The sequence below is a fragment of the Strix uralensis genome, chromosome 3 (assembly GCF_047716275.1).
Source record: "Strix uralensis isolate ZFMK-TIS-50842 chromosome 3, bStrUra1, whole genome shotgun sequence".
Lineage (NCBI taxonomy): Eukaryota > Metazoa > Chordata > Aves > Strigiformes > Strigidae > Strix > Strix uralensis.
In genome coordinates, this window is record NC_133974.1 from 26826843 (window position 1) to 26839292 (window position 12450).

The 12450-nt window shown below is 37.8% G+C and overlaps 1 protein-coding gene across 2 annotated transcripts in view; it reads right to left on the reverse strand.

Moving 5' to 3' along the window:
* GCLC (glutamate-cysteine ligase catalytic subunit) overlaps window positions 1-12450 on the reverse strand; it is a 34920-nt gene that overhangs the window by 5752 nt on the left and 16718 nt on the right. For both annotated transcript variants that reach the window (XM_074861730.1, XM_074861731.1), the window contains 10 exons: window positions 10940-11053; window positions 10105-10163; window positions 9879-10015; window positions 6507-6581; window positions 5504-5620; window positions 4513-4651; window positions 3871-3983; window positions 3123-3215; window positions 2283-2387; window positions 27-108 (listed from right to left, as the gene is read on the reverse strand). In XM_074861730.1, coding sequence (XP_074717831.1) covers window positions 27-108; window positions 2283-2387; window positions 3123-3215; window positions 3871-3983; window positions 4513-4651; window positions 5504-5620; window positions 6507-6581; window positions 9879-10015; window positions 10105-10163; window positions 10940-11053 — 1034 coding nt within the window. The remainder of the gene's footprint in view (window positions 1-26; window positions 109-2282; window positions 2388-3122; window positions 3216-3870; window positions 3984-4512; window positions 4652-5503; window positions 5621-6506; window positions 6582-9878; window positions 10016-10104; window positions 10164-10939; window positions 11054-12450) is intronic.

The following is a 12450-nucleotide window of genomic DNA, read 5'->3' on the forward strand; positions in this document are numbered from 1 at the left end:
GTTAATCACATTGCTTGTTGTGATACCTTTGCAAATATCTTTCCTGAAGTAAAACATTCCTTGCCGGACAGCATCTCTTTTCTGGGCCATCTTCATGTTTTCATCCACCTGGCAAAAAAAGTATTTTGGAGATTTGTGACATTTTATAAAATTAGGATTCTCCCAAATACCCACATTTTGGTCCCATTAGTTGAAACATCTACTATATTTCTTATTATGTCGTCACACAAGGCCAAGCTGTGGAGATAAGTTTTATTTTGTTCTTCAGGGGTCCTGGGCAAAACCACAAAGAGATGACATTCTGTGAAAGTAGGTCTCCAGCAGAAAAGGTAACGGTATTATGTTAGAACATGCTACTCTAATCTTAAGTTTGAATGAAAACACAGGAACAGCTGTGATTAACAGGTTGCATCCCATCTGGCAGACTTCTCTGTCTGTTTAGATGCAATTTAAATGAGTACAGAAGAAAATTGGCATTCCCCTAGCCATCGTTTGCTGCTTTTACTAACAAAATCATTGACGTCTTTTTTAGAAGAGTTATCACTGTCTTAAACTTTCAGAAACAGAATTCCAGGTCCTTTGTATGGGAATCATATCTATTCTATACCCAAACATCTGTTAGATAGTTAGATAAACTTAGACGGCCAGTAAAGACGTTCTAAATTGCAGGCTTCTCAAAAAGTCTACAAACTACAAAGCACTGCTCATATGCTCTGCAAATGACATAAGCATTGCTCTGTCTTTCTGGATGAAAGATTTTGTCCAAGTTCTTTGGTATGTTCTCAGGGAATTAACACCACACAGCTTTCAGACATCAGCTGTACTGTATTGTGTTCAGAAGGGGTACTATTTGCTTAATTCTTAGTTTGACCTTTAATTAAGGGCAATGCAAAATCTTCACTCACTTCTTACCTTTCAAAGCTCTGTTTTCAAAAGTCTGTTTTTGTTCATTTTATATTACGAAACCTATTTACACAACAGGCTGTTTTGAAAGCCTGAAAGAACTCTAGTCGTAGCTGACAGGAGTATGACCGCACTCAATCAGACAGCAAAGATTAGTGTGAGATTAGCCCCATAAACCCGTATTATTTTACTTGAAAGAGGCAGGCTTACCAACAGTTGTGCAATTCTGTGTTGCATTACCTGCCAAATTGCTCGGCAAGCTCAAGTAATTTTATGCCCCCCCCCAGCCCTGCAACTCTGTTCAGGTTCTTTCAGCACCTGATCTCTTTTTCAGTCTTAACTGGTATTCATTAGTTAAAAATTGTGCAGTTTTCTGCAGTGAGAGATTCCAAATGAGACATTCCAAATAACAACGTAATTATGCACTGTAAGAGCTAAATTGCCACGTTATTTACGAAGTCTGAACTCCCTGACATCAGGAAGATAATTTCTCCTTTTAGAAATCATACCAACTGTATGGTACGATTACTGTTAATTTACAGCTTCAGTATTTTTTTCCATATTAATTAAACACACTAAGAAAAGCTACAGGATACTACTGCTATGCTGTAGCCAGTGCTGGCAGTGTTTTCTAGTATACAGTCTGTCAAAAGCCTTCTGCCATACAAGACCTTTTTTAAAGTTACCTGTAACATTGCAGGACTATACATTTAAAAAGGTCTCTTCTGGTCAGGTGCCTCAGAAAGAAATCATGCAAGGACAGTTACACCCAAAACAGTGCATCAATTGTGAGGACAAGATTAAGGGAAAAGCACATTTTGCATTGCTGGTCTGTCTAAACACAAGTCACAGCTGTGACCAGAATCAGCAATATTTTTCAATCAACACTGCATAACACTAAGCATGCTGAACAACTCCGTTCCCGCTCCACCAGACACAAACAAAACAGAGAATAAGAACACAAGACAGATGCAAGGGCCATGTTAAAGTAAATATCTAAAGTTTTTATTTTGACCTCCACAGGTTATTTTCCCCACATGTAAAATGGTGGAAATATGCTCTTTCCCAGTCTCGAAACAGTCTTGTGACAATGGTATTTTTCAACATTTCTGCAGTCATCAGACACTGTTAGGGACCATGGAAGTTCCCCCAGTATTTGTCTATAAACTCAATTCCATGAGACAGCAGTAAAATATTTGTTTAATGCTGTAGAGTTGAAATTGATTCAAAGTACTGGTACAGATGAAAACTGACTAAAAGATAAAAATGACTGTTCAGTAAGTGCACAAATATTAGTTCCTAGATTGCAGAGGATAAGAATCAGACTTGATGCAAATACATTGCATTTAGCTCTAATAGATCTGATCCTTCACACCTACCTTGGACAAAGGAATGAGAAAATCCAGTTTATATGACAGAATCACTCTGGTTAGCAATACCACGAACACAACATATGCAGAGTTTTCAAAGTCTGTTAACTGGACCTAGACATGAAAGGATTAGAGAATGAATTATTTTAGTGGGAACACACTCACGGACGTAGATAAATATTTGGGAGAGTAAAACAGTTTAACATACACGTTGGTATTTGTATTCACATACACTCTACTAGCAGAGATGGTGATGCATGAGCTAGAATCAGCAGCAGTGACTTCAAATGCACAATGCATGCACACATTTCAACAAACTCAACCCTTTAATCTAATGCCAAAACACACTCGTGTTTCAAAAGAATACCTAATAACCTGCACCTTCAGGCTCTCTGTGTAATTACAAATGTATAATAGCTTTTAAACTTTCACTTTAAAGGGATTAAATTCAGAGAGCTCAGAAATAGGCAGATATAAAATAGAAGCACTTGTGAAAAACAAAACAATGACAGTGGAATTGTTCAGTACCAGGAAAAGTACTAGAGAAATACAGTCCCTAGAAGCTAAACGGGGCTTTGTTTACTGTTGCTTTAATACAAGCCTAATTCCTTTCCCAATCACCCCAAATCCATTAGCATGCTTTGCTGTGCTGCAGTGGATTCTCCTGTCAGTTACATTCCCACAGTCCATGTCTGATTAAACACTGCTGTCCACTTCACTTGCATCTAGCAATTCAGAGGGGAGAAAACACAGCATAAGTAATAAGGGTTTGATACTGGATGGCAGAATGCCTGGTACTTTTCCACTTAAAAGGAAATGTGCTTTTGTGAATACTGACACCTTCCTTACCTCCATAGGTCTGAATTCCACTCTCCATCCAATATCTGAATTTGGAGGAGGTGGCTTAAACCTCATTGTCTGCCAGTTCGTAGACTGAATATTCTGCAAAGGACATGAAATAATCTGTCACAATCAAGATATGCATCATTCTATAATATAATCAAAGAAAAATAAGCAGATAACTAGAGTCCTAGTATTTTCCCTGGAACAGGTCACCAAGTTAGAGAAGTGCTTCCAAACGAAGTGGCATGACTTCCTAAAAACCACAGTATAATTACCCATCCCAGGAGCAAATATGTTACACTTTCTCATACTATTTTGTTTGAGGATTAGGTGTAAGATACTAGGGGGCTGAGATTTAGCTGACTTTTTCTATGACGGGTTGATGCATCCCAAACTAAAAATACCTAATATTACCATAGCTATTATAAGAGACATTTACACATAAATGTAATGCAAAACAGTTTCTAAGAAGCTATAAAAATTGACAGTTCCCCATAACACTCATATACATAGCTGTAGTTTGGGCTCTTCATATTTTATTGGGTTTAAAGTATAAGCCACCACCTTCCCCTCAATAAATGATAAAACAAAGAAATATATGTGCTTATAACTGCAAAGTCATATGCTAAAGAACTAGCAGAAGTGAAAAATTCAGGAAAAAATATTCATAGCTAATATAGCCATCCTCCAATTAAGCAGTACTATAAAGAATAAGCAGTGTTATGTATATAAATTCCTCTAAATCAGACACAACCTCAAAATGGTCGGATTCATTTGCATCATCTAGATGTATTTTCTCCTCAAACAAAGTCAATGGATCTCGAATGAACAAGTGTGCAATATGCTGTGCCAAAAGGTGGTCAATACCTACAAAATGAAAATTCAAACAATTCACACATAGCAAAGCAGGATCGAGGAAATGATTTTTTTTACAAGACTGAAAACATCCAACTCTGCAATGCTACCTCAACCCACCATATCCTGTTAAAGTTTAAATGATGACTTCAGGAAGGAAGGAAATGATTAGAGGTTAAAAAAAAAAAAAGACCGAGCAGGTTCTTGTTTGGAAATGGCAGCGGAATATTGGTGTGGCTGCCATTCTTCCTGTTTTCTGATGCACCCCTGTGCCGTGTTTCCTAAAGCAGTTCTGCTCTCTCCACAAAGATAAAACATTAATGCGTCAAACATCGAGCTTCTCAGGCTGCAATTAGGGAGTTTCCGTTACAAATGAATACTTTTAAAAAAAGTCTTAAGATCACGGTACACTGATACCTCCCGAGTAGGAGTCTCTCTGAGGGATGCATAATGATTGAAACAAACAAGAACAAAAACATAAAATATCCCCACACACTGCAAGCATAATTCTTAACCTGCTCATAATGAAGCAAACACTTACCTTCCTTTATTAGGCGCTCGTAGATATCTTTGTCTATTGTCAAATCAATGTCATTGTATTTCTCACCACATTCAGATAGATAACTGTCTATGGAATCATATCTGGATTTACTGATTCTATAATGGTTGTTCTTCAGTGGCTATATAATTTAAGAATACAATATTTTAACAGCTTGTTAACAATGTTACCTAAGTTTTGCTCACTAATGACACTTATGTGAGAATTATTATCCTGTTTAAAAAGCCCTACAGCCTCAACTAAAATTATTCAAAGCATGAGTCTTAAATAGGCTTAATAGAAAGCAATCCTGGAATTATGACTATTTTGTTTGCGGATGTATCTGAGCAAAAAACCAGTCATCACACACTGACTAGAATTCTCTAAAAGTGGAAATGTTTTCCTGACATAATATACCATTACCCCAACTACCCGGAAAGCATTATTATACCTATTGCAACATGTACCAATACAATTTCACTACGTGCACATTGTTAGAGATGCTCTTAAAATGGGCAGTTCAACAAATTTCAAGCAGATTTTTAAAAATTACTTTTTTTTTTATTATTTTTAAAGTGCCTTTAATGCCAATTCCTGATGTGAGAAACTCCTTAAGTTATGACAACAGGGTCTTTTCACATAGCTCTAGTTTACACTGCTGGATTACTCGGCAGCACCTGCTATTTAATCCAAAGCAATTTTTTCTTTTCGGGTCAAGCACAGACTGAAAGTTACATCACAGGGGGACCTTTGCTGTGAAGGAGTGAATAGAATTCTGCCGGGATTCCATACCTAACTAAAAATACATATTTGCTAACATAAACTGTACAACCAAGGTGAATGTTTACACCCTCTCTCCTATATATACACACCACAAAGACTGCCATGTTCCCTTGTTAGGGATTCTGATGAGCACAAGCAGAATTTGATGCTAAAGGAGGTTTCACTTTTTTGCCTGAAAAAATCCAGACATCTACTACCTAACATTACTTACCTCTAGCCCTCTCTCTTCTCGTGTTCGATCATCTACAGATGCAGAGATTACTCCCCAGCGACAGTCAATATCAGACACATAGCCTCTGTAGAATGGAGATGCAGCACTCAATGCCATCTAAAATAAAACAGCCTGATGTGAAAACAAAGGACAAGCCAAGGAACCAAAAGCAAAATACAACCCCACTGGAAAGGGAAACTTGCTGATCCAGAAACTTTAATGTACAGCCAAGGCCCATACAACCACAAATCGCTCAAATGCTATCTCCAGAAAACACCTGGATGAAGGGTTAGTATTACTTAAGTGGCATCTGACACTCTCCAAATTTATTACCTCTACAGATCAGCATTTAAGGAACACAAAGATGATATATAGGCAGAAGCAATTTTGTGACAAATCAGCAAGTATTTTGCTCACACACTTCCAAACTCCAGAAGTTCACCTGCCAATCATTTTATTTTGTTTATTTTTGTTTGGCCAAGCACCTTAGCAACACAGCTAGAACATAGCTCAGTCAGAGAATGATCTGCTCGCCACCTAGTCCAGACCAATACCTTATTTCTGTAACACCTGTTATAAACAGCTGTTTATGAGCACATGCTTATAAAAGGGACAGATTTAAAAAACTTAAACTGAAACCCTCTGTAACACCAGACCAGAGTTGAAAAAATAAAAATTGTTTTAAGGAGTGGGCTTGTCTCGTTTTTGTGAAAAACTGCCCCAAATGTACTTCTAGAACTATTCAACAAGAGTCTTGTGCATGTGGGAAGTAGAGCAGAGGAGAAGAAATAGACCTCATCTGTTTTGTGGTGTCATTTGGACATTAAATAAATCACACTGCTCATGTGACAACCTAGCAAGAGACTGACACTCCCCCCAGAGTACCAAATTTGTGACTAGCATTCAAGGCTTTTTTTAATTTTATTTATTTATTTTTTTATTTTTTTACATATAGTGGCTTTCACAAAACCAAGAGCTGATGTGATAGAAGTCCATTACTTACCACAATGGGACAGATCGTGGCTAGCTGATCATAGAGGTACCTTGCTTCAGAAATGCTGCAAGCCTGGAATGTTACCTGTTGGAAGAAGCAGAATTGCTATCACATTTTATATAATCACAACACAAGCACAGTCTTCCTAGATTTAGAATCAGTGATATAATAAAATGATTTAAATATCAAGAATTTCAAGGTTTTATTTTGGTTGGTTGGTTTTGGGAGGGTTTTTTTGTGTGGGTTCCCCCGCGCCCCCCAATTCTTGGACAAACTTTTGCCCCGTTTATCAGCAGTATTTATATCACAAGCTTCTTTCCACACCATTTCCTTGGTCATTAAAAGACTTCAGACCACAACACTCTGGCTGTCCAGAACCAAAGAAAACTGAGTAACTAAGTTAACAGCTACAATACACATGGGTCGGTAATGTACCTTCAAGGAAATAAGCCAAGAATCTACTTACTACTAAGTCAGAAACTATTGTAGATGTAACATTTGTTTTATGTGACAGCTAATCCCATTTTAAAGAACATTTAAGATGCCTTTGTTTGATCCTGCAAAACTGCAAAAAATTAGTATCTTTTAAAATAGAAGTTACAGTAGACACAGAGTCCAGTTTTGCCTGTATTAGAGGCCAGGACACAGCAAGATGGAAAAGAAATGTTATTTGCAGAAGTCATTAATGATGTAGAAGCCCTACCACACATAAGTCACTGAAAATACGACTCTGCAACTTTTGGTGAAATTTGCTCAGAGCAGCATCAAACACAAAATACATTTATAGTAGCAGACCTTACCCTCCAGGCTTCCCAAACTGACACTTTCTGTAGTTTTAAAACTGCAGAGGGGGATCAATACCTCAAAACTGTTGAAAGATGCTAAAGAGATCTCTCTCCTCCTTCACAGTTTACATATTCATAGATCAGAGAATAACTTATACAGGAGTGTATCCCTGTACCACTACCATAACATTGTACATCAGGCTTCAGCTCTACATCACCATCGCTACTCATTGTCCTGAAGAATGCCAGTTGAACACAGATTTTCCTCTTCCACGGATTACAATTAGAGTCCCACAAAACACAGAGGTTTTTCTCAGTCTGCTACTGAATCCCAATCCAACCCCAAGTAAGCCTTAAAAAAAAAGAAGAACCAACTAACCAAAAAAAAATCCCCAAAACTCCTGAGTTCACTGGTGGGCTCAGTGGTGGATTTTTTTTTGTGGGGGGGTTGGTGGTGGTGTAGAAGGCATATGGGATTTGTTTGTGTTTGTTTTGTCTTTAAGTCTACAGTCAACATTCATTAAAACATCCCAAGTTAGAAAAAGGGTGTGCAGTAGAGAAAATATTTCTTCTGTGTCTATCCTTGAAGTAGCTATCAGGAAAAAAAAAAAGACAAAACGCACTTTGAAAAGACAAGACTATTTAATTCTCTTGCAGAGAAGCAGCTAAGTACGATTTCTCATCACTAACTCTGGACTTGCAGCACTAGGGAGCCTGCCTTGAGGTGGGAGGTGGACAGGACACCTACACTCTTTCCCTTGACAACAGCAATATCTGCCTTCCCTTTCCTTTTATGTTTATTGTAAATCATATTAAAGCTGGGATTCCACCCAGTTTCCAGTCAAACTTCCCATTACAGAGGAAAACGGCACGGCAGCCTTCTCCAGAAGAGTGCTGCAGGCACCGCAAGGACTGGAAAGCAGCAGCCACCAGCACAAGGCTCAGCAGGCATAGGGACATGAAGCCCCCAAAGGGGCAGAGCACAATGGTTTCCCTTGCCATTCGCAGGGGCAGCACCTCCCCACCCCACCATCGCTGCAGGCTGTCCCAGCTGAGCTCATCAGGACATTATTTTTGACCTTGGAAATACATCAAACCAAGCTGTAGCTTGGTGCATAGTGAGAAAAAAAAAATTAAAGAAAGTATGCATACTGCAAACTACCTTAGAAAACAGGTGGGGAATACATGTTTTCTTCTAGTCGGTTATCAAGAATTATCAGTTGATAGACAAGCAGCTGCTTAAAGCACCTACCAGTCTTGTTTTCATTCTCCCTTTGATGATAACAAGACTACCGAATTTAAATTTGACCACTGATTACAAGAATGAGGAACAGTAAAATGGTATTCTGTAAAAAGGAATTTAATGTATTTTTAAATACATTAAATGTATTAACTGAACATTAAGGCTGTATTTCTTTTATCGGTCTTAAATAAGAGATGGTACAAAACAGACCGTATCAAAACTTGACACCTTGTAAAAACACACAGTATTACATACACTTTACTACTTCATCAGATTCTCCCTAGTTTACCCTTAGCAACAAGGGCTTTCGCAGTTTCTCAGTCTCAAAGGGAAATGCTTTGAATGGGGTTATTTCTGCCAGTGCTATGAAACAAGATGACCTTGGAGTATTTCCTTTAATCCCCTAGAGACTTAACACTAGCCTCTTCCTACCTCTGCTTCCAGAACGGCAGTGGCAACAGGCAGATTCTATCAACAGTCACATACATCACTACTACCTAAGGCATCAGTCCCTAGCATCAGGTTACTATGATAGAGAAACATTTAAAACAAACAGATATTGAAAGGATTAAAGCATTCCCAAGATACAGTATCCTCTGTTTAAAGCCAGGTGCTGTAAAATAGTAGTAACTCAGACAAGCGAACGAAAACAGTAAGAAGTGGGCATGTGTTAATGGGTGAAAACAGAACCAAAAATGTCTCCCAGCCTGCAGTAACAGAAGACAGCTACCCATGTGAATTTGGTAGGTTCATGGTACAAGCAGCAAGAAAACTTCTTAGCAGGTAACTAAAAATATTTAACAATGAGAAATTTTATACAGGAATTCATGCTATTTCTAAATAAAGTTACACAGAAGGAGAAAGCTACTTATTTTTCCACTCCTTGTTTTTGCTGTTCTAAGAATGGGGAAGAGGGAAAAATCCCCAAATGAGTAACCAAAAAAACCCCACATATTCCTACAGGACAGCTCAGTCTCCATTCCCACCGTGTCCTCTGGTCACGCCTGAAAGATGACCAGAGTGGAAGATGATCTTTCACACTTGAACAGTGCTGGAGTTCCAGGAGAAGGTGCTTGACCAAATGAGGTTTGAACAGTTCAAGAAATCCTTTCAGCAAAGCACCCAATTACATTTGAACATTAGCGGAAAATAAACATAATGCAAGCAAACTTAAATTTTAAGACTAGATTACCAAGCATATGATTAAATTTGTTATTTTATTCCCCCTTTTACCACCCTGAAAATACATCAGTTGAATTAAGCTAGAGAAATCAGATTTAAGGCAAGTCTTAAAAACGGAAGCATTTAGGGAAGACAACATTCAGTAACATCTTGAAAGCAGACGTATTTTACCTGAAGACAACAGTTTCCCATTCCAAAACCCATAGCATCCATGTATATATAGTCCGGCTTAGCCGCCTTTGCTGCTTCTCCATCATCATTAGGAAACGTTTCGATAAATGGTGATGGTGTGTTCTTATCTTTAAATACTGTGTGGAAAATGCAGGTACTCAGTAACCCAGAGCATTAGATTGAACAATTATTTTGAAGAAGAAAAAGATAGATTGAATTTACTCACTTGGTACATTTATCACAACCTTCTCTCCTCTTCGGTGCCGAATGTTTCTGGTCAGTGTACTACAACAAAAAAGAGTTTGCTGAAACATCTGGAAGTTTCTCTTTATGCAAATGTTATTACAGTTAGTTTCTCAGCAATTCTTAGAGTTTCAGAACGTCAACTTGCTATTTATTTTAAGCATCTTCCTTCAGGACACCTCTTTTTCTAGTTTATGACAGACTATGACAGATACAACACTGAATATTTCTTCAGTAAAGTAAGTCTTATTTTGATGGACCTCACAGTACTATGATGATAGAGTAGGCAGAAGTAAAAAAGTTACTGACCTAAAGAATACAAGGACAAGTGAAAAGGCATGCTTAGTTTTTACATAGAATTGTTTTCATTTTCCTAAGTCTCACCTTACCAATGAAAACCTCTCTCAGACTATTGAAATTGTTTGACACCATTCTCCATTTCAGAGCAACTACTGCAAGTTACTGAGCACAGTGAGATGTTGCTGTGACACACCTGAGCAAGAGCTGGATTAACTGTGATGGAAGTGGTTAGCCACGGGATTTCAAACTGGAAACAATTTTGCAGTAGCATAATCAACACCTTTTGTCCCGTAATGGTGTGAACTACTATATAAAGTTACTTGAATTTAACAGTTTTCTTTCTTAAGTCACTTTGACAGAAACTACGTATCATAACAACCATCTCTGTCCAAGTCCTTGTGATATCTGCAACTAGCCACATAGCTCTCTATTCCAGTAAAGAAGTTGCAGGTATGCCTATGATATTTAGGCACAGAGAAATATTCAGCTTCTCATTCACACTCCTCAAATACTCTTACCTAAATCTAGGATGTTTATTGATGGCTTCATCCGGAAAAAAGAGGGATTTTGAAGCTCCTCCTTCTACTGGTGTTGGCTTATATTCTGGCAGCGTAAACCCAGGACACCCTAACCTATGCAACACAACAATGAGATCCAAGCTGTAATGAAAACAGACTGTGATTTTAAAATGGTCAGAAGATCAGAGATTAGGATTCCAGTAGACAAAGGAATAAAAACAGATTTTTAAAAACTTGCATCTACCACGAGTATTTCTGAAGCGCTTTTCAAGACTGCTACCTATGCATGTGGAATTGACAGAAAGAGGTCTTAAAACAGTTACCGTTGAAAGGTCAGCACTTGCCAACCATCAGCTTCTGTGGTGGTTAAAACAGACTTTTTTTTTTTAAACCACTACTCTATCACTGGACAGTAAACATGGACCTTTTCAGTGGCTGAAGCAGGAAACTTCACAGTATTATGCAGAGTACACACATATTCTGCTGTGTTAGCACCTGACATTAACACTGACATACAGCTGCATTCTGCGCCTTAAAGCTTCTCTCAAGAGTACAGGTTAAGGCTGATTGCTAAAGTAATTTATCCAGCTCTACTCCCAACAACCTACTCCTGTTAAAGAGAGGTATCTAACCAACTCTAAGAATTAGAGGTAGTTTCCAGTGATACACACATCCCAAGTCCCACAGCAGTTCGCAATTTTGGAACTCTGAAAAAAACCATAAATGAGAGAAACATAGTAAGGAAAGAAAAATTACAGCTATTAGGTGTAAAATGCTGAGGGATACTGCAAGTAAATCAGAATAAAATCTTCTCCTTTGGAACCTCCATTGTAAGCTAAGAGTCATCTGAAACAAGAATAAGTAGGTTTTCAGTACAACTGGGACAAAGGAGCATTTGAGAAGTTGGAGGTAGAGTTGCAGAAGATTAATTTCTCCATGATGCACAGTATAAAGGACAAAGACGGTCTTATCTTGAGAGGCTCTAGTATTTGCACGTATAAAAACAGCTAACTGATACAATTACAAGCAAACTACTCAAAATATCAGAAGACACATTTCTAGAAATATTTTTTATGTTCAACCTGTATTTCACTATTGGTTTCTTCTTCCTGGTTTAAGTATACAATTTGTCCTACAACATCTAAACCCAACTTCATTACTTGTCTAAGTGCAACACTGTAAACCGCATCACTCCAGTCCTCAAGGAAAACAGCTTTCTGGTCCAGTAGTGAGGGTTCATAAATTTAAGAACTAGGGATACTCATTTAGCTTCTAAGCTAATATTTTTTATTATTTAAGCATTTACAGGTTTGTTAATTTTTAACTGAACTATTTTAATCTGAATAAACCTACTTTACTTTTCTTCTGTCAGCACTCTAATGAGCTTTTTTGTCTTTTCAGATGCATGGATTTTTTTTTAATTATACACACATGTATATGCACAGATGCACACAGGCATATGTACATGTTATTGTAGAGACAATGTAGCAAAACCCTCAAACCCACAAAAT